Below are 26540 nucleotides of genomic sequence, written 5' to 3'. Positions count from 1 at the left end.
CTCATTCAGACACTACGAGCAATTTGGGAATGACAATCAGCCTGACCTACATGTCTTTGGACTGTGGGAGAACCCAGAGTGCCCGGAAGAAATCCATCAAGCACAGGGAGAACATGCAAACTGCATGCACGCAAAGACGTCAATCGAACCCAGACCCTGGAGGTGCAAGGCGACAGTGCTAACCACTACACCACTGTGCCTCCCACTTGCTATTATAAATTTGTTAAAAACATCTAAGATACATATCGCTTTAGGGAAAAAAAATAAATAAATTAAAAAACACAAATCATGTTGATTCTTTGGATGTAAAACAGAAAGCAGCACCAGTTTTACAATGAGGGTTGTACAGTAGGGATGGGAAAATGACAAGACGTGAATTTTAAAGTGATTTTATTTCAGAAAAGGGAGAAGAGGAGAGAGTGGAAGGGATGGATGAAATATGTATAAAGCAATGAAATAAAATCTTAAATGCAATAAAACAAACTATATTAAAAATTAAACAAAAAAAAACAAAAAGAAAGACATTATTATTTTTCTCTGGTTATTAATGGCACTTGTGTATGGCCTATCTAACAGGCCTAATAAGACAACTTTACTAAGCTGTCCTCATTCTCATCCTCATCACTGTCAGTGTCAGTGCTATTCCATGCAGAGAGGGTCACTCTTTTCTGCAAACACGACAAGAGAGAGGAAGTCTACAGTCAGGAGGTCAGCTTCTTATAGAGAAATATTAATCCTACGCAGGCACCACTCATGTTATAATAAATCATATTAAACTCCAAGAGAATTAATGATTGGTTCATAAAAAAACATCAAACACCCAGACGAGCATCACACACGAGCAATACTCGTGCTCAAGTCCCTAGAAAACAATACTTGTACTTATAACTGTATAATAACTCATTGCTTTAAGATTTCCAATTCGGAGAACTTTGCTCAAAATAAAGGAATTTTCAAGTATGAAAAATGATTTGTGAAAGATGTTCACCCATATAACGACTCAAACTAAATATAATCCTGATATCCTCAGCCTGTATTCAGCATTAGTCTATAAGTCTAAAAGGAAACTGGCAAATCATAAGGTTTAAACTTCCAGCAAAGCAGTAAAGGGGGTTTTCAAGATCAATGTCAAAGATACAATATACAGATATATATCTTGCATATACTGATAGTAGGAATTGAAATTTGAATGTTAAAAAATAATGTATAAAATTTGAACAATGTAATCATATATTTAGTGCTTTGCCTGACAGTTTCGATCTTGAACACACCCCTGCGTGTGGGACAGACTGTGCTCGGAGGTAAAACATGTCACCTGTAACATCTGGCTGCCGATGCCCTCCCTCTCTTTATACGGTCTGATGACGCCGTCCTCGTGTATGAAACGCGGCGGTCGCAAGCTCACTACATCCTGAGACGTTTCTGCCGCTCTGAATGTACGCAAAAAAAAACAAAACACATTGCACGTGTTAGGACATTGTGTGTATTTATTCTCAACTAATAAAGACATAAAGTCATGTATCTATACATTTTTTACAATTTGTATAAAGAATATTCATTTCTGTTAATCTGCTTAGGGACAATAATAATAATAATAATAATAATAATAATAAATAACCTAAACCTGTTTTAGGTTTGGTTTTAACTATAATGCTTGCTAATTTCCATATTGCTGCCTGATTATTAAACGGAATTGCCACACACCTCTTGATGCCCTGGAAAGTGCTACTCGCCATGTCAATGATGCCCCCTGTTGGACGAGTCACGGCTCCTACCAGACCTTTGCCAACACCCTTAAAGAAACCTGCTGCTCCCTCCTTCTGAGCACCTGCATACACACACACACAGACACACAGACAGAGACATTTAGCCATGTATAAATGCTCTTGACTGAAAAATAAAAACACATTTTTACACATTTACTTACCTTTGATAGGTTTAGTAACGATGCCTGTAATGCCACTCACAAAGCCCTAAATAAAACAGGAACCAGGTCATTACTCAGTCACAGAGCAAATAAAATCTACTTTAAAACTAAACAAGGACTGGACATCTGGACTACCACTTACTTACTCACTTACTCTCTATACCGCTTTATCCTGTATACAGGGTCGCGGGGGGCCTGGAGTCTAACCCAGGAGACATCTCTATTGCAAGGTACACCCCGGACAGTGTGCCAATCCATCACAGGATACACACACACACACACACACACTACGGGCAATTTGGCAACACCAATCAGCCTAATCTGTATTTATTTAGACTGTAGGAGAAAACCAGAGTACCCGGAGGAAACCCACCAAGCACGTGGAGAACATGCAAACTCCATGCACACAGAAGCGGGAATCAAACCTGGACCCTGGAGGTGCAAGGTAACTGTGACCACTAAGCCACCGCACCGCCACACTGACATTATGATTAGATAAATTACAAGAAGACCAAAAGCATCAAAATCAAAATTTTTCAGAAAGCAATATGGTTTCAATTAATTAAATAATGAAGCAAAAAAACAACTGGTGGGAACGACTATTTATAGCTGTTATAAATTAGGTGACACAAACTTCATTTATCTATTTTTCACAACATTAAATATAACTATAAATTATATGTAAAGTTAAAATGAGGAATAAAACACTTTAGGACATACATTTACAGGAGGGAATTGACTTTGGTATAGCATGTTAAACTCCTCTTCACATCGATTTAGCATTTTCTATTTCCACATGCTCTGTTGGGTTTTATTCCTTACTTATCATATATTGAGATATATCTCAGCTTACGTACAGAGACAAGCCCTTTCCCTCCTCTGGTCAGACCCTCTTTTAAACCGCTCGGCTGCTTGTTCATGGCTTCTCTCCTTTTCTGCTGATACTCCTCATCCATCGTCATTGCAGCCACACCTTTAGCCATCGCACCGGTGATACGAGATGCTGCTCCGGCTAAACCCCCTGAGACACGGAGCATGAAGAAAACAAATCAGGCAAATAACTGACTTCTTGAGGAGACCATTTGTTCATGCATAGCCTGTGTGCAAATCAACTTACCTACTGCACCTCCAACAAGAGCCTTCATACCCAAAGCCACACCCTCCATGAACTCCTCCGGACCTTGAATTGCTCCCTGAGGAACACCAACACAAAGTCCTTTTTTTTTTCTTTTGTGACCGCTATTGAAATTTCCTCCATTTCAATATTAAGTGTCAAGTCTTACCTGATATGGCTCATAAAAGAAGGCCTCGACTCCCTCTGACAAACCTCGGATCAGACCAAATGGGTTGCCAAGGACGTCTAAACCCAGCACTAGTACGTACATTTGCTTGATAGCCTGGAATACACAAACAGAGCAGCTTATAAAAGCATGCTAATGACGTGAGCTGGTGTAGTGAGGTGTGCGGGAGGTAGGAGGTTACAGGTGACCTGTTTGGAGTAATGGCGGATGACCTCCCACTGGAGCTGCTGCGTGGTGCGAAACTGGAAAGTCAGCTCAAAGAACGCCAGCCTGAAAAATTACACACACATACATATACCCTTAAAGTCCTGAAATCTAGATTACAAACTTTTTCTATTATTTTTACTGTGGTTACTATGAGATATTTTAATGATTGAGAAGCGAATAAGCAGATGCGAGTCTGTTATCTTAACATCCACTAGAGTGCAACATTGGCAAAACATCTGGCTGCACAAAATCTCTGGTGCTTGGTCATGTGACCACGTGTGAAATCCAAAACTAACTGCGCTGTGATAAGAAGGGTTGTTAAAGGGATGAGGCGAGTGTGAAAAAGAACAGGGAAGTAAGAACCACAGCAACCGCAGCAGGACAAGAGAGTGTGTGTATGTGTGTATGTGTGTTACAATGCCGTGCTCATTTTCTCTCGTTGTTTGTTATCTCGCTTGCATCTCGCATACAAATGTACTCAGTTATGATATTTGCACCTGGTTTTTATTATGCGCTGGATTGTAATATACTGATAATGTGAAATGCAATAAACTCTGCTTAACACATAATCAGACGGAATGATTATTGACTTTCATGATTACATGATTCAAACCCACATAGTCACCAGACTGATCTTATACAGCTGTATTAAGCATAGTATTCCACCGGAGTGGCTTTGACTGGCTTCTATGATTAATGATGTAATAACACATGTCAACTTCCTAAATATAGCTAAAGGAATGAAGCAAAACTACCACAACAGTTCATGCACAAAATGATTACATCATAAAAATGATGAAACGTTAGGATGACTTTAGGAAGTGGTACAATTCACACTATTTGCGGTTGTTAAGACAAACGCAGAGTGAAGGTGATTACTTGAAGACGACGTCCTGGACGTCGGTTAGTGTCGCTCCTATACTCTTCAGCAGCAGGTTAAGGGATTGCACAGGAATCAGCTCAGTCTCTCTCTTTTCCTTGTTCCCGTCCTCCCCGCCAGAACTCAGAGAGAAGCTCAGATGAAGCTGAGAAGACCAAAACACACCATTACTTATTACATAACTGTATAAGCAAAATCATTCAGCAGATCATGACGGTTTATTTTCTTTTTTCGATTTATTTTAGAAAAATCCAATTGAAAATTAAAATGACATCTGAAAGACTGAAGAGCTCGAATCGCCTTAACCAAGGTACATTTGTATTACTTTATGAAGCATTAATAACTCGCAAGAATCACGTAACTTGTTATGCAGTTATGTAAACTATAATAACTTGTTAGTAGTTATGTCGATAATTAAAATGAATTATTAACACCCAAGTGGTGTGATGTAGCCCTATGGTGGCACATGATACATGTAATACACAGCATGCAATCTTTTGCATTTAATTAAAATAAAAAAAACTAAATAAAGTAAAAACAATATGAAACAATCAGAATGCATGTGTAGGTGTGTAAATCTAAAGTAAAAGGAGAGGAGGATTCAGCCCCTCCCCTCTCCCTCGTCTTGTCCTACACAGTAAGCCTTCCTCCTCTCTTGTTTAAGGTTTACACACACACACACACACACACACACACACATTAACGGAAAGAGTGTTTTATTGGAAAAATGATGAATTAAAATAATGAATGTTGATTATACCAGTGTGAGACGAGCACTAAGACCGAGCAGCGGAGACGATCACTCACAATTTTACAGCTCAAGAGAGAGAAAAACCGTTGGCTCAGTTGTGATCATGTGACGCTCGCCATCAAAACAAGAAGCGCATGCGTGGTACATGATACTCGGTACTCGTAAACCAAGACTAGTTCGTTTTTCAAATCAAAATTTATTAAAAATCTTTGCCCATCTTGCAGAACACTCGCAAATCACATTACTCACAATTCGAGGTTCCACTGTACTGATATTGTGAAATGCATTAAACTCTGCTTAACACATAATTAGACGGACTTGACACACGATTCAAACCCACATATTGCTGTAAAACAAAGAAATTTGCAAGTGATCCCAAACTTTTGAGATATATAAAAATAATATATTATAATGAATGTTTTTTTTTTTTTTTAATATAAAATATAAAAATAAATAATATTTAATCCCTCACTTATTCTCTATACTGCTTATATCTTGTACAGGATTGAGGGATGCCTAGAACCTATCTTGAGGTACTCGGGGCACAAGGTGGTGCCATTTAGCCTAATCTGCATGTCTTTGTGATGTGGTAAGAAACCCACCAAGCATAGAGAAGCCACGCAAACTCTACGATAGCAGACCCGAAGGCAGGACTTGAACCCTGAAAGTGCATGACCACAGCGCTAACCACTACACCATCGTGCCACAGAGTATTCAAAGAGAGTCCTGACAAAAATGTAAAGACAAACCTTAATGGGAGAGATGTGGAAGTACTCGTAAAGGCTGATAGGGGACGTGTCGGTGGCGGACACGTGGTTCAATCCCGTCTTTAAATACTCGATGTCCTTCTCAAACAGCTCCACCTTAAGCACACAGAGAAAAAGGTAAACATCATAGACACAAGTAATATGACTGAAACTCTTATACTCACCGCTCAACTTCAATTCAGAAGCGTGTGCTGTATTAGTTAGTGTGTGTTTACATTACCTCCTGGTCGGAGGTGATGGCGGCAGCGTTCTCGGCAGTGAACAGGTCCAAAATGGCGTACAAGAAGCCCAGGTCCAAACGCAGATCCATTTCCTGAATCAACACCTTAAAATACCTGTGGACAACAACATTCTTTGTATGTATGGTAATAGAAGTACAATAGGAATTCAGGCACAGCTAGACTTCATATCAGAAATTGATATATTGATTGGTATACTTGATACGCTGGATGTCCGAGTGTCCTGCTGCTCTCGTGATGAGACTGAGGTCAATGAATGGTTTTGCCTCTTTAAGGTATAATAATAAAAAAAAAAAAAAAAACATTTTATTGATACAGCCATTCTTTAATAAGTTTAATCAGTTTGTATGCTGCGAGTGTTACACTGCTCACCTGAGTCCATTCTGACTGATTTGGGAGGTTTAATAGGGTAGAACACAAATGGGAAAATGGCCCCAGAGAGCTGATTTTGGATCTGCACACACAAGAAGAATACATACTGTACCCACTAGCAAAGTAGCAAAATCATGCAAGCTATTTGTTATCACTGTGTGTGCCACGGTGAATACAACAACCTGAATCCTGTTAATTTGCACACGGTACGCTTGCTGTCTGGCCGAGACGCTGTACTCGACCTTCAGGGCTGGAAGAAAGTTCCGTCGTAGAGGCGCGTCGTAAGGCTGCATTATCCTCATCTCCGCACCGTTAGGAGTCAAACTCACCTTGATATAAACAAAGAAGAGAGAAATAAGAAAGGAAAAAAAAGAAGATTGAGTATAATAAAAACTTTTGCATCCCGAAAGTATTCTCAGTGCTTCATCTTTTTCCACATTTTGCTATGATACAGACTTATACCAAAATAGATTAAGTTCATTATTTTTAAAATTCTACAGACTAAACTCCATAATGACAACGTGAAAGATGTTTGTTGGAAAGGGTGAGAAGGGCCTTAGTCAGGGAGGTGACCAAGAACCCGATGGTCACTCTGAAAGAGCTCCAGCATTTCTCTGTGCAGAGAGGAAGAACCTAATCCATGTCGGAAAAAGTCTCTAACATAATGTGAAAAAAAGAAAAGTGCTGTGAATGCTTTCCGGGTGTTTTTAAAAATATTTAATTGTTTTATAATTTTTAAATGTAAATTTTTTTAATGGACAAACCACACCCTTTTTTTTTTTTACTGCAATTTAAATCTTTGATGCAGGACACACATACAGTACACAATATTATTCCCGATGAAACTTAGTAATTAGTGATTAGGTGAAATTAGCGTGATTTGTCCAACCTGGTATCCGTTGTCTAGGTCTAGGATGCTGTTATCCACAGGGTTGCTCTCTGTATACTCTTTGTAGTGCTGCTCTAACAGCTCGGCGTCTTTCCCGCTCATAACCTTCCAGCGCCTCTTCTTCTTCGGCTTGGTCTCCCACACGACGTCAGAGCTGTACGTATAAATAGGTCGATCGTATTTAAGTAGACTTCTTCGTTATATACACTGCTGCTCAAAAGTTTGGGATCACTTGCAAATTTCTTTTTTTTTTGTATAGTGATTTATTTTTTTTACATTCACAACAATCCTGGGGATTTCAAAACTATAAAATAACACATACGGGATTGGGTAATTACGTAACAACAAGAAAAACAACAGTTAGTTGTCATTTTAAGACACAGAGGTCAGCCTTTCTGTAATAGTTCTTGCAAGAACAGTATTGTCATTGTGTGCATTTGCAAAATCCGTCAAATGACCAATTAACAGCACCTCAGATTAGAGGCGTTAAGTCTTTAGCCTTTATAAGTAGCAGACACATCTCAATATCAACTGTTCAAACTGTTCAGCTGTTCTGTAATGCATTTTTTGGATGCCTTCAGCATTCCTTTACAATGTAGAAAAAAATAAAAAAATCAGGAACGATCATGGATTTTGAAAGTGACCCCAAACTTAGTGTATATGTATATGTGTACAGTATATATGAGCGGTAGTGTATATATATTTCTTATGTTCATTTGACGAATGCAAATAAAATTTGAATGCAAAATTATATACACTTTAAAAATTCAATGCATTTCTGAAAACATGATATCAAATTATATATCCATGAACATTAATAATTAGATTAAGTTAAATATTCATATATGTATATTAGGAGGCCAGTTATTTTGGGTGTGTTGTGCAGTCTGACGCTTTACCTGGTAATCCCGATGTATGCCACTTCCTGGCTGGTGCTGTTGTTGACCAGTGAGATGCCCATATCCTGCAGCGAGAGGCTTATTTCCTGTTCGGCTAGCTCCACCCTTTCGCTCTCACATAACTGCTTGAAGACACGCCGCTCTGAGGTGAACAGCACCACGCGCTGGAGGCCCTCGTAAAACGAGATGACGAACAGCTTCCCCTCATTGTCTAGCAGCAGGTCCTGCACACATGCAGCAGGGCAAAGGTTAAATAGTTCTTTTTTTCTTGAATTTGATGAATGGATGAAGAAAAAATATATAAAAACAAAACCTAACCTTAAATCACGACTCATTGCTTGCTTTTAGTAATTGGATTGTATTCTATTTATAGTAATAATAATTAAGTAAATTAACTTTGTTACTGTATGTGAGTACATATTTCATGCGTCTTTCCTTTCCTTTAATATTTTTATTGGAAAATTCTTTTACTTCACTACATCATACAGCAAAGATCCGTACTTCTACTTTACTAAATTTCTTTGCGCCATTGTGTAGCGCAGATTTCGCCACCTGCTGACAATTATGTGCAATTGCGTTTCCCTTGAGGAGCTAAATAGGTGTTTAAAATTAAAAGTGGAGCTGGTTGCAGACGGCGATAAAAACAGAACGTTCACATTTAGAAAGAGAAAGAGCGAGAGAAATAATAAGCGAGAGAACTTTTACTATGAAGAAGGCTCCTGTGAGCTAATGCAAGCTTTGTATCTTTGTAAATTTTAAGGTGAGTACTTTTGTACTACTACTACTCAAGTTCACAGGTCAATGTGACTTTTTCTTGAGCAATATTTTTCCTAGATTATCTATACTTTTACTCAAATACAATATTTGCGTACTTTTTCCAATAATTGTCCAATACCACAGTATACAATTTTCTATATTTTGTTCCCCATTGTCAGTAGTTCCAGATGCAGGTGTTGGTTCCTGCGTGTCCTCACCTCCTCATTCTTCAGCTCACCACTGTAAAGTCCCATGCTCCATCGGAGAACCCGGGAACCCGTGGGCTCGGCCCATGTGTAGTAGACGGCCTGGCCTGGACCCAGCTCATCCATTTCCAGCTTCTGAGAGCTAACAGTGTGACACAAGAATTAAATTAGAATCGTCACGCAGCATCGAACAACAATATACTGCAGAAGATATAACGTTGTGCTCTGGAGTTTGATGTTTCTGCTTTGCGTAACACTAAAGTCAGTATGCAGCCTATGGGGGAGGGAAAAAAAATCATTCAGCACAGAGTAAAGATCAATCTGACAGAGAAGGTGTCTGAGTATTCGGGATATTCCACATAATTGTCACCATTGCAGTGAAAAGAAACAGAAATGAAGACATGCTGCATACAGAGACAGCGAGGATGATATGGCAAAAAATAAATATCATATGACACTTTGTTTTGCCAACAGCACAGTGATGAAATCACATGGGGAAATACTGTACACACACACACACAAACACACACCTCTCACACACTATGGGCGATTTAAAAATACCTAATCTGTTTGTCTTTGGACTGTGGGATAAAACCAGAGTACCCAGAGGAAACCCACCCAGTTATATTTCAAATCCAGTCAGACCCATGCAGAGTCCGCAAAACTCATGTCAGTTACAGTAAACAATCTCAAAAACAGAAACATTTGGCATCCATCCAAGAATTAAAATGCGACAGAAGCCAGTTAATTACATTTTTCATTCTGGAGCGGAGATGCTGGAATATATTAAGGTCAGAGAGAAAGGCATGCTGTATTCAAAAGAGGAAATGAATTATCACAGAAGCAGATCAATTATTCCACAGCAGTGGCATCCATCTAAAAGCTGCAAAGGGGAAGTAAGCATAAGCATTTTTTTTTTTTTTAAATAAAGCCATATAAATGTTCGTGTCTGTGTACCAGATGGACTTTCTGTTCTCCCCCAAAGGTAAGGTTCCTTCTGGAACCCAAGTGGAGGGTCTACGCTCCTTGCAGCTGAACAAAGGGACAAACAGCATTAGACGTCAACTACGTTATTGTTTAGTCTTGTCAAGAGTTAACACACTTAACAAGACTAAACAATACCGATCAAGTGAATTAAATACTGTAGATTATACAAACCAAGAGCATCAAAATAAACTGTCAGTTCAACCTAGGGACAAATTAAAGCATTATTGTGTTTCAGGGTTTTATCAGACGACTCTTCACTAAGGAAATGTGTGTGTGACTACAACAATAAAACCAGTTTGTTCATTTTTTTTTTTATTGTAGTAATGACACATTTGGGTTTGGAGATGAATTAAAACCAATACAATTGGGAGGAGAAAAAATTAAAATTAAACCGGGACTTTTGATTGCGCAGAATATCAGTACACAGTTAATGTAAAAAAGTAGAAATCTACTTTTATTTCTCTATAAAATGGCCCGATACACTAATGAACTCATCACAGTGTTTCACTAATGCTAGGATACCATCGAGTTAGAAAGTACAGTATGCAAGAGCCATGATCTGACTGTCTGCTTCATTTCTGAAACGCCAGCCCCCCAGGAACTCCTTTAATGATTCAAAAATATGAAAATAGCTTGGAGCGAGGTGAGGACTGTATGGCAATGTGGCAATAACTCCCAGCCGAGTTCCTGTAACGTGCATGTGATGTTTGTAAATGACTGCGTGTACAGCTCTTCAGAAAGTTGGCGACAAGTTATCCATGGATTTTTAAGTTCCACTTGCTGAATGTTGACAGGAACGACTGCAGTCGGCTCAGAGCCAGGATGGTCATTTTAAGTAAGTACGGTCTTATTTAAACCTTTTTCACCATTCAGGTTTTTTACTGCAGCTTAAGAGTCTCATCACCTTAATTTGCTTGGAGTCTTCTGTAAATTTCAATCAGTTTTGCATCTTTATTTACCAAAAAATATATATGTGATGTCCCTGACGGTGTAATACTAGTTACTCAGTTCTGTATCAAAATGCATGTACTGTATTTGTTACTTTTATTTGTCCTAAAAAGAAAAAAATCTATTGCACCCTTATTAAAAAATATAAGTCATTCCTGTTTCAACGAGAAACACCTTCCTTCAACGTCCACTTATCATCCAAACCTAAGCTTATCTTCAGACAGACAGATGAGATTTGAAGAGATGCTAAATGTGATTTTTGTCCTGGATGAAAAGGACAAATCCGTCCCTCACCTCTGGTGGAACTCCAGCGTGCTTTCCTTGGTGTGGTTGATGAGAAGGAAAGGAGCTGCACCGTCATGGTACTCGGAGAACCGGATTACAGCCGAATGCTCGGTCAGGTTCACGTCGACGATGATGCCACCCAGCTGGAGAACACAGGAAGAAAAGCACGAGTCACAGTTACTGATCGAGTTGTTCTACGAATGTATCAAATCTTCAGTTTAATAAATTTAGTAGTATTTACATTTCAAACCTAAACTGAAGATTTGGCTGCTGCCTTTTGCGGATGACTTTACATACTCAAATTATTCATGCTGCTTTGTACTTAATCGCTAAATGAGGTTAGTTGTGTTAAAAGCTTTCGGCAGACGTTCTCCCATGTGGTTTTGGTTTGGATAAATTACTTTGCATATTGCAAATTTGACATAATTTGGTAATATTCCAAATGTTGATGTGGATGTCGACGCGTGTATATTGTGCCATCGCAGTAGTATCGGTTCATGTGTGACAGGCCAGTTAAGAGACAACCGATCTGTGGAAATTAAATGATTATTTCCCTATACCGATCGGCGGCCGATCGTTTATACTGTAGCATCCATAGAGCTTTTTATCTTGAACTCACGGTGTTGTCAAGGTGCAGTAGGAGGCAGTTCTCGGGTTGATGGAAGCCGATGGTTTGAGCGGTCGACTGGGACCCGTCCACTTTCACTTTGAGCTTCTTGGAATCTCTCTCTGGCCAGAAAGGAGTGGCGGTCTGTGAAGGAAATTTAAATCCATTTCTGATTATAGCTATTTAAAGAAACCAAAATGCATTTACAGTGAAACCATTTTTTTTTTTTGGTTGTTGTTGAATCTCAAATGATGCTCTTTTGTTTTTGCGTGAAATTTTTTTGCAGGGTTTTACATGGAGAAATGTAAGAGCTGTAAAATGTAAAATCTTATTCCTTAATAAATAAATTATATAAAATGTTGCAGGATAAATTACAGATACTTAACCTATCACTTCATTAAAAATGCATCAACATTTCTAAGTGTTGAACACAATTACCTGGTGACTGAGGGAACAGAGCGCTATTTTCACAGCTAATTAAATCTATGTGAGTATCATATGAGTGCTGACCTCTCCAGGTTTCGCACAAGTCCATTCATCCTGTCCCTCTTCGCACACTTGGATTACGTGCTTTGTTCTGTTTACCAGCATGTAGAAGGGCAGGAACGTTACCAGGCGCGTCAGACTGAAACTGCTCGCATCAATCTTCACCCCCACCTACAAGTAATCATATTCAGTACATATAAGCATTAAATCAATGTTACTGATATATGTGGTGCAAAGACAGGAAAAATACTTTAATATAACAAATATATACGTACAGCACATGCGCATCAAAATCATGCTGTAGAAATTATATTCCACCAAAAAAGCACAAGTACAGGGTAAATTACTCTAAAGAGGCCTTACTGAAGTACACAGTATTCTGCGATAACTCTCACTAGGACGAAGCAATCTGAACGAAACAAACTGCAGGTTGTCCCCTACTTACTTTACAGGAGCACGTTCGTAAGACGGATTTGTTCGTAAGTCGGACAATGTAAATCTTCATTGTCCTGTAGACAAATAAAATATTGTATATAATTGTAAATGTGCAAGGTATCTGGTGCATTAAAGTGTCTATTATTTGTACAATACACGTGAGCTACTTCCGTGATTTATCCGCATCTACGAAAGCTCATGGGACCATGGTACGTTCATATCCGTGGAAATTCGTAACTTGAATGTTTGTAAGTTGGGGACTAGCTGTACAACATTCTCCTCTTCGAACACGGCAGGATGCCCCTGAAACGGATCGTCGAGGTAGGCACCAGACAGCCATTGCGCCGTTTAACTGTGTAAATACAGTATGAACATGGAGCGCCATGTCGAAATGTCTCTGGCAGAAAAGGGATATTACTTCCAGCACCACATGTAATGTAATACACGATAACACATACGGTAGGGTATTTTTTGGGTCCAGATTGCTTCATCACAGCGAAAGTTATAACAGAATATTTGGGGCCTCTTTCGAGTGAACCACCCTGTATTTAGTTTCGATATCTAGTTATTGCTGTTACAGTTGCAACTCCTACTTTGCTCTCTATATAGAGAAGATTTTAACTATTTTACTCAACGATCTACTTACCAGGTAATCTTTGGCTCTTCCTTTACATTTGACGTCACCGTAACTCCCGACTGTGTCTATCGAGAAGTCGTCCGAGAGCTCGCTGTCTGAAATCATCAAGCGGACCTAAAAGTCAAAAAGTTAACATTAGAAAAGATCCCGAAAAACTGCAGTGATGATGCGTCACATCAGCGCTCAAACCTTGTTATTTTGCAGGAAGTTACGAGGTTTAAAAGAGAACAGCAGAGGCATGTCATAATCTTTGGGATGTTTGCGATGGATGTCGTCGGCTTTATACTGCAGCAGCCTGCCCGTCTTGTTCACCATCCAATAAGGGGAATGGATGGCTACCACTACTTGGCCCACCTCCTTCTTGACGTGGACAGCGATATCGAGCTCCACCTTCACGGCAAACCCGTCGACTTCCTCCTCCGACGGGCTGCACGAGTGAAACGTGATGAAACTGATCTCGTCGTGATCGGAGCGCAGGTGGCACTCGGCCTCCCAGTCCTGCTGCAGGTAGCCGAGGAGTTTCAGCTCGAGACTGGGGTTGTCCGTGACGGCCGTGTGAAGCTGAGACGAGTGGCCCTCCTTCAGCATCGTGGGGGCAGAGTTTCCGTTCACCTGATGAGGAAAAAACAGCAGGTGGTAATTTTTTATTGTATAGTTACTTTATGATTAGGATCTGTACAGTAGCAAAATGATGAATACCATTACGCCGTAAGTGATGGGGTAGGGTAGAAGGTTCCGGAGAAGTATGGGAGGCCACAAATGGAGGACATATGGTTGGTCAATCTCCTCCTCGGTGCTGTGGGACATCACAGTGTCCTGAACAGGAACCATGTTGACCTTGAAAATGAGAGTAGCGTCGCCAGGGTGATGACACGTCCTCTCCACACGTTCATCGGGTTTCTGCTTGAGGGTTTCGTAGTTGAAGCTCTCAGAGTTCTCGTACTGCTCGTCTCCCTCGATTACGGGCTGCAGGGTAAGATCCGATCTGTAAGGAAAGCGTAGCTAAGAGTGAGAGACTCTAAAGGTGCCGAGCATCTTACTGGCACATGTGCACTACCGCTCAAAAATTGAAGGAGTCCAAAATATGCAATAAACTCCTTTGAACAGATGATTTTGAGATGTATCTGCTACTTATGGTCTGTAAAACCTTCATAACGGCTTTAATCTGAGGTGCTGTTTGAGGTTAATTGGTGATTTCTGAGGCTGGTAACTCTAAATGAACTTCTCCTCTGCAGCAGAGGTAAGTTTTAGTCTTGCTTTCTTGGTCAGGTCTTCATGAGAGCCAGTTTCATCATGGTGCTTGATGGGTTTTGCAAATACACTTGAAACAATACTGGTCTTGCAAGAACTGTTCCAGAAAAGCTGACCTCTGTGTCTTAAAATAGCAACAGACATTGTTGTTATTCCATCATAATTATTTAATTCCATATGTTATATTTTATAGTTTTGCAATCCCCAGTATTGTTGTAGAATGTAAAAAAATAACTCAATAAACAAAAACTAAAATTTGCAAGTGACTCCCAAACTTTTGAGCCGTAGTGGGTGTTTTAGAGGAAGGGGCCAATGGGAAGAAAAAATCTCAGGGAATATAGAACAATATTCATTACTAGGATAAGTATGTAATATATAAGAAGAAACACTTAGAGGAGAGCAGTCAATACATGCACTTTATATACAGTACTCCGCTAAAGGTCGAGTGTTTTTTTTGGGGGGGCACAAACTTTGTCATGTTTTTTTTCTGACTTCATTATTAAATGAAGACCAGAAAAGATGTACTAAATCAAATCAATACATCTTTAGGACAGTGATACTGTACATGGTTATCAAATGCAGGCCAGAAACAAAGCAGAGTACTATATAAATAAAAGACCACTTTTCAGACCAGTTGTTTTGAAAGCTTCTGGGTTTTGCATGCATGAAAAAGAAGCAGGTGAGACAAAGCCCTTAGAAGGTGTGGCTGCTTCTACAGAATGTTCAGTAAACCTAAGTATCTTATTTATGCCTAAACCTGAACAATATTTTAAGAAAATGGTTGTTACATCACAAAATCATTCACTATTTCCAAACATAACTTAATAAACAAATAAATGAATAACACTACAGAAGAATATCTGCGTGCCTGTAAGGAAAGCAGCATATTACACAGACCAGTTTTCAGAAGGGAAAAAAATATAATAATATACGCTCCTGGGTTTTGCATGCAAATAGGAAGGAGCAAGTGTGACAAAGTTACGAGAAGAACTCATTCTCTCCTAACAGCTGTTTTTTCAGTACTGTGCAAAAGTCTTGACAAAGTTTCCTTTGAAACCGTAAAAGAAACTTCTACAAAGAATACTAACGGGTAATAAATTAAACACAGTCAACATTCGGTTCAAAACCGATTAAATAATCAGTAGCATTATATATAGATTTGTGCTGTTTATATAAATGGCAGTAAGTAAAACAGCTGGCAGGTTTTACTGAGTGTGCTGGAGAATATGCCAGTTTCCACTAGTATCCAAACTTTATCACACATGCTCCTTTCTACTTACAGGCATAACTGCAAACAGATACACACACACACACACACACACACACACTTATAAATAAACAACAAGGTAATGTGATACTACGTGATATAAGGCAGACTTACTGTTACCATCTTAGACGTAATGATTTTCCTGATAACGGCGCATCCCAAAGCACAGTAATTTGTCAAACATTCTTTCTTCTTTACTTATTATTGCTACTTATTATTACTACCTATCTTTATCTGCTTTACAGTTACATTTAATGTTTTGCCACAGTCATAAAATGAGTTTCACTTGTTCTCACTTACATTATAAGATTTTAAACAGCTTTTTCCCCCCTTTCCTTAAAGTTAATGAGATATTGCAGATATGATTGGAAATATCACATGATGTCATTCTTTACCTTGTTATCAGGTCTTGACACTAGAAACTGCTTCAAAAATGCTAGGTTATAAGCAGTGTAAATTGTTACTACGAACATTGTAGCTTATTAGGATAAGAGCGTTAACATAAACCTTGCTGGTATAGACAATTAATCAACAACCTCTAACCATCCAAAATCTGTCTTACTTGTCAATTTAGTTTAAAATTTAAAACAGTTTTTCTAATATTTTAGGGTGAAATAAGTATAGATTCCTTTACCTTTCCAATGTCGCCAACATAAAGCAGACACAAGAATGTCCAGTAAATGTAAATGTGCAGTTTACCTGTAGGAGCCAAGAGGGACACAGAACTCCTCAGTAGGTGAACAGATGCCCAGACACGTGGAGCCCTCAAACACCCGGAATGGCAGCGAAAAGTGATTCATGATCTGAATTTAAGGAGAAAAGTGCCATTATACAACAGTTAGTTTTGACGAATATACTGGAATTGTGTTTTGCTTGTAAGTAAACTATGATACACAAACCATAAAAGGTGACCGGATCTTGACAAACTTGCTGCCCTCGTTGGAGTAAATCTGACAGACGAAGAAGCGCGTGACCCCAGACTTCAGGTGCGTGACGCTGTACATGTTGCGGCCCACTTTGATCAGTGGGATGATGCTGGCCGAGGTGTGGCCGACGGGGGCTGGAAGAAAATGTGAGCAGATGTTGAATTGCATTTGGCCATATTCGATTGGCTATTACTTCTGTACTGTTCTGTAGTGGCTGCTCTATATCTCTTCTGTGTAAACAGGCAGTCCCTGACTTACAAACATTGGAGTTACGAATTTCCGCAGATACGAGCATTTGTAGATGAGAACGAATCAGTGAAGTAGCTCACGTGTATTGTACAAAAAATAGACACTGCAGTGCACCAGAATTGTAATATTTACAATGATATACAATATTTTCAGTGTGTGAATGAATGTATAAAATGTCTAAAGTCCGGTACAGTATGTAGTATGTGTACGTGGGGGGGAGAAATAAATCGGCTGACAGGTTTCGATAAATCAATCCGGAAGCATGATGAGAGAAAATGTCTGTCTTGTTAAACTGGTAAATAATCTTTATCTTAATTATCTTAATTTCCGAACATCCTTAACAAAACAGAGTTCACAGTCCAATACAGTGAAAAGCAGCTCTGAGACAAAATGCCGTCAGGGATTCCCATCGCGAAAGGCACAGAAACAAACTTGCGAGATTAAGTACGCCTTAGGCACAGTCACGTTTTTTGGCCACATGATGGCAGTGTGGGGAAAGGGGATAGTGGATTGCTCTGCTTTACATCGTATATTCTTGTCAAAGGCTTACAAAACTCACTTTGTCGGACTTAAGAACAAATCCAATTTACAAACGTACTCCAGGTACGGAACTCGTTCATAAGTCGGAGAGTACTTGTATTACAGCTTGTTATGTTAACTAATTTTGTCTAATGGAAGCTCTGATAAGAGTGATGCACAAGCTCTAATACCTTATTGTTCCTACAGTAACACCAAAGAGGAAAAGTGTTCCGATATAGAAACGTCCTCGTTAACATAGACGGCTGTGTTTGCCTTTAACTTTAACAGAGAGTATAAACACTTACACAGGATGTGTTGTTTAAAAAAAAAATCATCTTTAGACTTTAGACTTCAGAATGTTATGTTTTAGCCATACTGAGTAACTGCAATTGTTAAACACATTGCACACTCACTAGGCTGGATGAAGTTCTTGCTGCTTAAGCTGGTCATCGCTGAGAACTGATCAGCATCCACAGCAGTGAGAGTGTAGTCCATGTTTAAGCTCTCCCCATCCTGCAGCTCCACCACGCGGCCTTTCGAGGTCTTCCCTATCGGTTTGAACACCTCGCTGTACAGGACAGCCACTGCTAACCCTAACCGATTCTTCACCACGATCGGAGCCTGGTCCTTTTGGAAACACTCTGCCGTCTGCTTGGCGGCTTCCGCAAACGCCTGTGGACAAAACGATCGATGGATCAGAAGCGTTCGACGTAAAATTCTACCTCTGTTCACATTAAGGCTTACAGTTCTCAAGCTTTTTATACCGTTCCTAAATTACTCAGCATGTTCAGTCCACATTTGGTGAGAGTGATGTTCAGCTGGTCGTTGCTGTTGATGCTGATTACTGTTTTGTAATCCGGCACCTTGTAGTCCACCTCATCGGCAATACTGGATCGCTTCACAGGCTTTTTCTTCATCTACGTGTAAAAGAAAGCACACTTGGTAAACAAACAGCATTTCAGCTTGCGTCGTTATTGAAAACATTTATTAGCATGTGACCTTTAATTCCAGCGTCCATGGTCTGAAACCGTCCTTAGTTTCGTCTTCAAGCGGCTCCAAAAGTGGCTCCCACACTCCCATATTCTCGTTATAGTAATTGACCTAAAATGCAATGCACGTAACAATGAATACATCTATAAATAAATAAAGAAGGAAAAAAGCACATTTCAGTAAAAAAAAATTTTTGAGGATCTACTAAATCCTAACTTGGACAAACCTCCATGTTAAGGCGACACTGCAGGTTAATCAGTGTGCTCCAGTCCGTCACATCTCCATGAAAAGAGGATTTGGCAAGCATCATGGGGACAGTGCGATGACCCACACCAGCCTCTAAAGTCAGGCAAATGGAGGAAATCCTAAGCTGGAGTGACTCGCCCAGAGGTTTGAGCGGTTGCACGGCCTTGGCGTCTTCCTCCCCCTCCTCCTCCAGAAACCAGAGTTTGAGGTCGCGCCAGTCCCTGCGCTCCCACAGGTCCGGGGGCACTGGGCTCTCCAGCTCCTCAGGGGTCTCAGCTGCAGGGGTCAGCGCTGACTGGATAGTGATGACTGTGTTTATAATGATTGGTGACACCTAAAAAAAAAGAAAAAAAAAAAAAAAAAGAAATGCACATTTCATGGAAAGAGGATTATGATTATGCGGTCAGATGTGGACATCGTGGTTTTACCTTCAGCGTGAGGGAGTTTATTGCGAGCTCTATTTTTTGAGGCTGAGTAGACGACTGGGTTTGTTTGAAGAACACCTGGCACGGCTGCAGCACCGTAGTGATGTTGCTCTCATCTTCGCCACACACAAACGGGCACGCTACCACCTTCAGATCGGTGATGGCGGCTGTCATGAGCTGGCCTGCAATGTCACTCTTCATTACCAGCTCGCACTGCGTGGTCATTACGAGGGCCGGGGCATCGGCACGGCTCAGGTCGGCCACGAACACGATCTCGGGGTTCTTCACCATCACATTCATCTCCGACTTTGCCACCAAGGGCTGAGTAGGAGCTGCTGTAAAACACATTTAGGAAAAAAATGTAAGTTATTTAATATAGTAAACATAGCTTCGAAGATTTACATAGACAAAAAAAAGAGAGAAAAATGTATTCATACTAATCATTATACAGCAAGTCCCCGACTTATGAACAAGTTTCATTCCGGTAGCATGTGCGTAAGTTAGATTCATTCGTAAGTCTGATAAAGTGAGTCTTATACACCTTTGACATAAATATACAGTGTGTAAAAAAAACAAAAACAAAACAAAACACAGGTTTGGTGTTTGGGTTCTACATTATATTCTCGCGAGACTGAGCCTCCAAATCGCAGTGATGCAGATGACCATACTAATACGGTGTTTGACCCCCTTTCGCTCTATTGATAGATGCTCTATTGGGTTGAGATCTGGTGACTGTGGGGGCCATTTTAGTACAGTAAACTCATTGTCATGTTTAAGAAACCAATTTAAAATGATTCGAGCTTTGTGACATGATGCATTATCCTGCTGGAAGTAGCCATCAGAGGATGGGTACATGGTGGTCATAAAGGGACGGACATGGTCAGAAACAATGCTCAGGTAGCCCATGGCAGTTAAACGATGCCCAATTAAGACTAAGGGGCCTAAAGTGTGCCAAGAAAACATCCCCCACACCATTACACCACCACCACCAGCCTGCACAGTGGTAACAAGGCATGATGGATCCATGTTCTCATTCTGTTTACAGCAAATTCTGACTCTACCATTTGAATGTCTCAACAGAAATCGAGACTCATTAGACCAGGCAACATTTTTCCAGTCATTCTTCCAGCTCGTGCTCATTTGTAGCCTTTTTTTTTCTATTTGTACCCGGTGGGGTCTTCTGCTGTTGTAGCCCATCCGCCTCAGGGTTGTGTGTGTTGTTTCTTCACAAATGCTTTGCTCCATACCTCGGTTGTAATGAGTGGTTATTTCAGTCAAAGTTGCTCTTCTATCAGCTTGAATCAGTCGGCCCATTCTCCTCTGACCTCTAGCACCAACAAGGCATTTTCGCCCACAGGACTGCCGCATACTGGATGTTTTTCCCTTTCCACACCATTCTTTGTAAACCATAGAAATGGTTGTGCGTGAAAATCCCAGTAACTGAGCAGATTGCGAAATACTCAGACCGGCCCGTCTGGCACCAACAACCATGCCATGCTCAAAATTGCTTAAATCACCTTTTTTCCCATTCTGACATTCAGTTTGGAGTTCAGGAGATTGTCTTGACCAGGACCACACCCCTTAACGCATTAAAGCAACTGCCATGTGATTGGTTAATTAGATATTTGCATTAATGAGAAATTGAACAGATGTTCATAATAATCCTTTAGGTGAGTGTACAATATACCTGACTTTGGACATTTTATACATTCACGTACACGCTAAAAATATTGTATGTAATTGTATGTAACTATTGGTATCTGGTGCACTGCAGTGTCTATTTTTTAGAATGTCAGGGACTGTACTGAAAATAAGATCTGATGAATGATTTCATTTTCTTTCTTTTTCACTATAGGGTGCGCAGGACCCTCTTGTTTTTTTTGAGGGTCTTAACATGCTTACAAACTCATGAAAATTGGCAGACAGGTTGGAATCAGCTGCCATTAGGATGCCTAAGAGTTGTGTAGCCCAGGGCCCTCAGGTGCCCCCACACAAGATTTTTCCTGATAGCTCATACACAATTTCACGTAGGCACACAAAACTCGGTACACATTTAGAGCTCTTCGAGCCAAACAACTTTCGCGCCGCATGTCCTGGGCTCAACTCAACAGGAGGCCGGTTATTTTTGGTCTTTCGCCAAAATACACCCCGATACTCCTCCTAGGGAATTAACACGATTCTCACCAAACCAGGCCGTGATCTGAAGATGTGCAGGTCTTAACAAACTATAATAACACACAAGTCGGGGTGGCGATGGCACAGGGTGCTTGGGCCCGACATCGTTGCTTGCAACTATATTTATCATATTGTCATATTGCAACTGAGGCTCACCTGAATCTTTGGTGGAAGTAGAGGCCGGCCTGCTGCTCTTGTGTTGGCTCGAGAAGCCCTGATCCATAGCTTTCAGGAAGACATCAGCCACCGTGAGCAGGAACTCCATGCTGGCGCAGAGGTACAGATCCTGAACAACGGTATCGAGCGTGGTGCCGTCCCGACCCTGCCGATAGTTCACCTCCACCATGACGTTCTTCTCAGCGCCCTTTCGCATCGCCATCATCCTGCACAGAAATACAGACATCGGACTTGTTTTAGGAGACAACTGACCCGGCGTTTATGTTAGAATGTGAGATTAATGTACCGATTTATTTATTCGTTCATAACCTCTGACCTGGAAGTGATCATTTTGACCCTCTTCCTTTTATCATCTAACAGACATTCGGCGAGTTTGACAGAGGCTTTCATGGAGCTGTCTGAGAACATGTGCACCGCGGTGGAGATGGTGCCCAGGGTGAACTCCGCCAGCTTCAGCTGTTCATCGTGAGAGTCCAGTAATGCGGTCTGAACACAAACACACACAAAGGTAGGTTTTATACTACTGAAATGTTTAAGATAAAGCCTATACTACTCTTGGTGATACTGTAATTCGGAATCCGCCACTTGTGAGCATGTGACGCGATTCCCGGAGACCACACTGTGTTACCTCAGCACCACTTGAGCTGTAGAGAACCAGAGTCATTGAATCGAACTTGAAGTGGAGTTTTAGCGTGCTTTTCAGTTTGGCGCTCTTTTGTCCCTCCACCACTGCAGAAGTCACCACCGTGGTCCCTGCTGATCAATTAGAAATGAGACATCCTATATTCATATCATTTTGCACCGTTCAATCACTTCACATCTGATGTTAAAGTCACCCTAAGCCTTTACAATAAAAGCTCCTCCCACATTCTTTAAAAAAAAACATAAGCATGATGGACAGCGGACATCATCATCTCATAATTATTTATGCAAACGTGAAAAATAATTTAGTATGCAATTTGGACGTGCGTAGTTTTTGCACCTCCAGATTCCTGGGAGTCTTTGGTAGACCCGGTCTCGGCCTTATCGGGCGTTTTAGGAGGAGGAACTGCATCGGAAGTTTCGGACAGGTTCTCATTCAGAGTCTTCAGCACCACAGTTAGGTCCTCCTGACTCAGGATCAGCTGCATCGTAAAAAAAACAAACAAAAAAAAAAAACAAGACACATGACGGTACTGTAAATCTAATTCAAAAATACAACATAATGTCTTTCTTTATAAACAAGCACACACACTTACACTCATGGGCTTGAGGTGTGCGTTGATCTGGTTGTCGGGGATGCTGTGATACCAGGAGGCGGAGAGATTGCGTGTGATTGACAGGTCCATGTTCACAGGCATCAGTAACTGAATCTCACTCTGGAATTGGCCGTCTTTAAACGTGGTTCTAAAAAGATACACACACAAACCAAACCCACCATCAGGTTCCGTATATTCAGGGCACGATATGAAGCATGGATGAATGAACTGAAATTGAAATCTACTGTATGACGAGAACCAGGTCCACCTCCGCACCTGTACATCTTCAGCTCACTCAGAGCCACACTCATGACGTCCAGTACGGGAGGGATCGCGGTGTGTTTTTTAGACGGCACGATTTCAAAATGGTTCTTGACCGTGACCAAACCCAGATCAGCCACAATGACGTTGGTAGAAACGGACGACTGCGGGAGGAAAACGACAGGTGCTTTGATGTTCACGTCCAGCGAAATGCGAGTGCTTTTCTCCGCGAGTTCCAACACGCCCGTGGCTGCTTTTTCCGCTGCCTGCACCGTGACCTCCGCTAAAGCGTCTTTAGCTTCCTGGAAGTTATTGATGAAGGCCTGGAGTGGGATGCACAATTAAACAAGTAAGCCTTCCTACCCACGTAATAAAAAAATATATATATAAAAAAAAACTTCCACACTTGACACTTACCAGTACTGAGGAGACGAACTTGTTAAGAAAGATGACCTGGATGCAGCCTACGGTCAGAGTGACGCTGGTGTCCACTATCTTCATGTCTGTGTAGGCGTCTCCGTCTGTAGCGTCCACATAGTTCACCATGTGGAAACCGAACACGTCCTTATCTGCCACAGACACTGCCTGGAGGGCAGCATTAAAGCGAGTCATTACTGCTTTTCCAAATTTAAATCTACACTGTGTTACTATAACTGTGAGGTGCTTATGGTTATTTGAATACAAGTTGGTTCTGCACAGTTTATAATCAGTTCACATGATGATACGCGACACTTCTAGTTGCATACTACACCGATAAAAGAGTATTCACTTGTATTTAACATGACAGCAAAATAACTGTGAAAAAAATTAAACTAATTTAAAGGGGTCCTAATATGCAAAATTTACTTTAGACATTCAGATGGATCTCTAATCGCCGTATACAAACCGATATATAATATTCCCCGGTTCTTCTTTTTATGGCTTTTTATAGTTTGTATTAGCCATGAATTTTAAACAAACTAATTTTTACTATTTTTTTTTCCTACAGTGACCTCATATGAGGTAAACCCCTCCCACGGCTTATTGATCAGCTCTGCTGCTCTCTGTCGTGTCACGGCCCGGCCCGGCAGTAGCTCTTTAACAAAGACATTGAAATGGCACTTTGGATGCGATATGAAAGACTGAGAGGTATTTCAACTGGAGAATTAACACCCACACACACTTTGGGGGACACCTGGGACCCAAGTTAACTTGTTAAAATAATAGTAAAATATAGGAGCTTTAAAAGCTGCATTATTGTTTCAATGCTAGGGCTCATGAATGACATTCATATGACAAAGCCTGATTTGTAGCAGACTTGATAAACAGGTTTTCAGGAATACAATGAATGAGGTTTGAATAAAGCAGACATTACCTCTTTGTACAGAGCGTCTTTGTCACAGTCTAATATGACAATGTTCTTCAGGTTAGCTAGGATCTCAACTGATTTCTTTTTCATCTTTACTTCAGACTCCAGGCCTGGAAAAAAAGAAAAACAAAAGTGTAATCTGTAGGTCCTTAGCACATAAGAACACTAATTAACCAACGAAACAAACAAACAAAGTAGCAGATAGATGTAACCTGGAAATCATCTCATTTTACATCCAACACTGACTGGGCATTCATGGCCACTATGGACACATTCGTGCACACTTTTTGCACTATATACTTATAGTTTCATTTATGGACCACTGCACAAATCACTTTAATAATAAGACACTTTATGCATATTTGCACACCTCAGTCATTTTTACATTTCTTATTTGGACAAATTTCTATTTTCTTCTTTTATATTTCTATATTATATCTATTTTGTTCTTAATTGTACAGTATATTTTTATTTTATTTTACTTAGCACAGTATATTTTACTAGTTAATTTCATTTTTCTACAATATTTCTTTTACTGCAATAAAATATATATATAAATTATTTTTTTCTTGTACAGTATATTTTACAAGTTAACTTTATTTTCTACCGTATTTTCTTTATTCATATTTATTTCTTATGTTTAAGCTTTTATTTTAAGGTCACTGATAGTCGAAAAAGGATTTCACTGCATATCGTACTGTGTATGACTGTGTACGTGACAAATAAAATTTGAATTTGAATTTGGAAGGCACTCCAAAAAAAAAAAAGGGCTGCATTGCTATGAATGTCCATTTTTTACTTTTTTTTCCACATTTGTCACAGTTACACAATCGAGATCATCAAACAGACTTTAATATTACACAAAGACAACCCGAGTAAATACAAAATGCACTTTTATTAACAGACAAAAGCTGACCATACCTACCTGATCGTATGTAAAGAAATAACTCCCCCTTCACCACCATAAATGCCCCAACATTTTTCTGGAAAGCCGAGTTAAATTGAACTTTCCACACCCAGTGTGGCTGAATTAAACCCATTCTGTAAGGATGGGTGGGCTAAAATTCCTCAAAGACTTAATGCCAGTTATCGCAATCGCTTGACTTCTGTTGTTGCCGCCACGGGTGTCACTACCAGTTATTAGGTTTTGAGGACCATTACTTTTTCACAACAGCGTTTTTTCCCTTGATAAATGAAATCATGTTTTAAAAACTTTTCATTTTTTTCGCATTAACTTGGCTTATCTTTGGGGAATATTAAAATTTGTTTGATGATCTCAATCATTTAAGTGTAACAAATAGGCAAAACAATAAATAAATAAACAGATAAATAAAAATAGGTACGTGTGCACTTGTGTGTTACCTTCTATACTAATCTCGGAGATTCTGGCTTTCTGTCCTCTGATGAAGACCTTCAGACAGGACAGATCTGCTCTAATGTGCAAATTTACCACGTCCTCAAACTTTGACTTCTTAGTAGCTGCAGTAAGGAGAAGAAGAAGAAACAGAGAGATTCTTTATGAAAAATAACTGAACATGTTTGATCATAACTATGAGAATGAAAAACGACAGATCCATTAAAGAGATCCATTCCATAAACAAAGTCAACCGAATGATGAAATGCATCAGTAACACAAGCCGTACATGATCATACATCACTATCAGGCAATAACAGGCAACATTACTGGATTTCTTGGAAATGGTCGACTCCTCTTTCTTCTCCTCCTCGCTGTCTCCCTCCCCCTCGTCATCGCGTTGGGACGAAGGCTGCTCGACAGACTCCTCCTTCTTTGCGGGCGGTAGGAGACTGTTCAGGAAGTTCATGGAGTTCAGGAGGGCTTCCGTGTGGAGGTGCACATCCAAGGATGAGAAGTTTACCTGGGGTTAAAA

General features: G+C 40.2%; 1 protein-coding gene across 3 annotated transcripts in view; it reads right to left on the bottom strand.

Annotated features, from left to right (window-relative positions):
• vps13a (vacuolar protein sorting 13 homolog A) overlaps positions 1-26540 on the bottom strand; it is a 50205-nt gene that overhangs the window by 4493 nt on the left and 19172 nt on the right. The window contains exons 29-68 of one of the 3 annotated variants that reach the window (XM_053503258.1): positions 26336-26528; positions 26014-26130; positions 24658-24761; positions 23721-23888; positions 23319-23626; positions 23043-23190; positions 22787-22928; positions 22433-22560; positions 22121-22290; positions 21784-22010; positions 19456-19787; positions 19008-19361; positions 18791-18892; positions 18556-18708; positions 18205-18463; positions 16997-17157; positions 16797-16900; positions 14279-14564; positions 13769-14191; positions 13589-13693; positions 12532-12678; positions 12034-12165; positions 11424-11557; positions 10152-10226; positions 9207-9336; positions 8233-8456; positions 7334-7487; positions 6627-6773; positions 6445-6526; positions 6271-6340; positions 6054-6168; positions 5816-5929; positions 4315-4460; positions 3417-3498; positions 3211-3324; positions 3045-3120; positions 2785-2948; positions 1928-1973; positions 1705-1828; positions 1316-1430 (exon numbers count right to left, since the gene is read on the bottom strand). In XM_053503258.1, coding sequence (XP_053359233.1) covers positions 1316-1430; positions 1705-1828; positions 1928-1973; positions 2785-2948; positions 3045-3120; positions 3211-3324; positions 3417-3498; positions 4315-4460; positions 5816-5929; positions 6054-6168; positions 6271-6340; positions 6445-6526; positions 6627-6773; positions 7334-7487; positions 8233-8456; positions 9207-9336; positions 10152-10226; positions 11424-11557; positions 12034-12165; positions 12532-12678; positions 13589-13693; positions 13769-14191; positions 14279-14564; positions 16797-16900; positions 16997-17157; positions 18205-18463; positions 18556-18708; positions 18791-18892; positions 19008-19361; positions 19456-19787; positions 21784-22010; positions 22121-22290; positions 22433-22560; positions 22787-22928; positions 23043-23190; positions 23319-23626; positions 23721-23888; positions 24658-24761; positions 26014-26130; positions 26336-26528 — 6375 coding nt within the window. The remainder of the gene's footprint in view (positions 1-1315; positions 1431-1704; positions 1829-1927; positions 1974-2784; positions 2949-3044; positions 3121-3210; positions 3325-3416; positions 3499-4314; positions 4461-5815; positions 5930-6053; positions 6169-6270; positions 6341-6444; positions 6527-6626; positions 6774-7333; positions 7488-8232; positions 8457-9206; positions 9337-10151; positions 10227-11423; positions 11558-12033; positions 12166-12531; positions 12679-13588; positions 13694-13768; positions 14192-14278; positions 14565-16796; positions 16901-16996; positions 17158-18204; positions 18464-18555; positions 18709-18790; positions 18893-19007; positions 19362-19455; positions 19788-21783; positions 22011-22120; positions 22291-22432; positions 22561-22786; positions 22929-23042; positions 23191-23318; positions 23627-23720; positions 23889-24657; positions 24762-26013; positions 26131-26335; positions 26529-26540) is intronic. The other 2 variants (XM_053503259.1, XM_053503260.1) reach the window with 2 other exon arrangements.

This window comes from Clarias gariepinus, chromosome 9 (assembly GCF_024256425.1).
Source record: "Clarias gariepinus isolate MV-2021 ecotype Netherlands chromosome 9, CGAR_prim_01v2, whole genome shotgun sequence".
Lineage (NCBI taxonomy): Eukaryota > Metazoa > Chordata > Actinopteri > Siluriformes > Clariidae > Clarias > Clarias gariepinus.
Note: the sequence above shows the minus strand (reverse complement) of the source record. Positions and strands in the feature narration are given on the sequence as shown.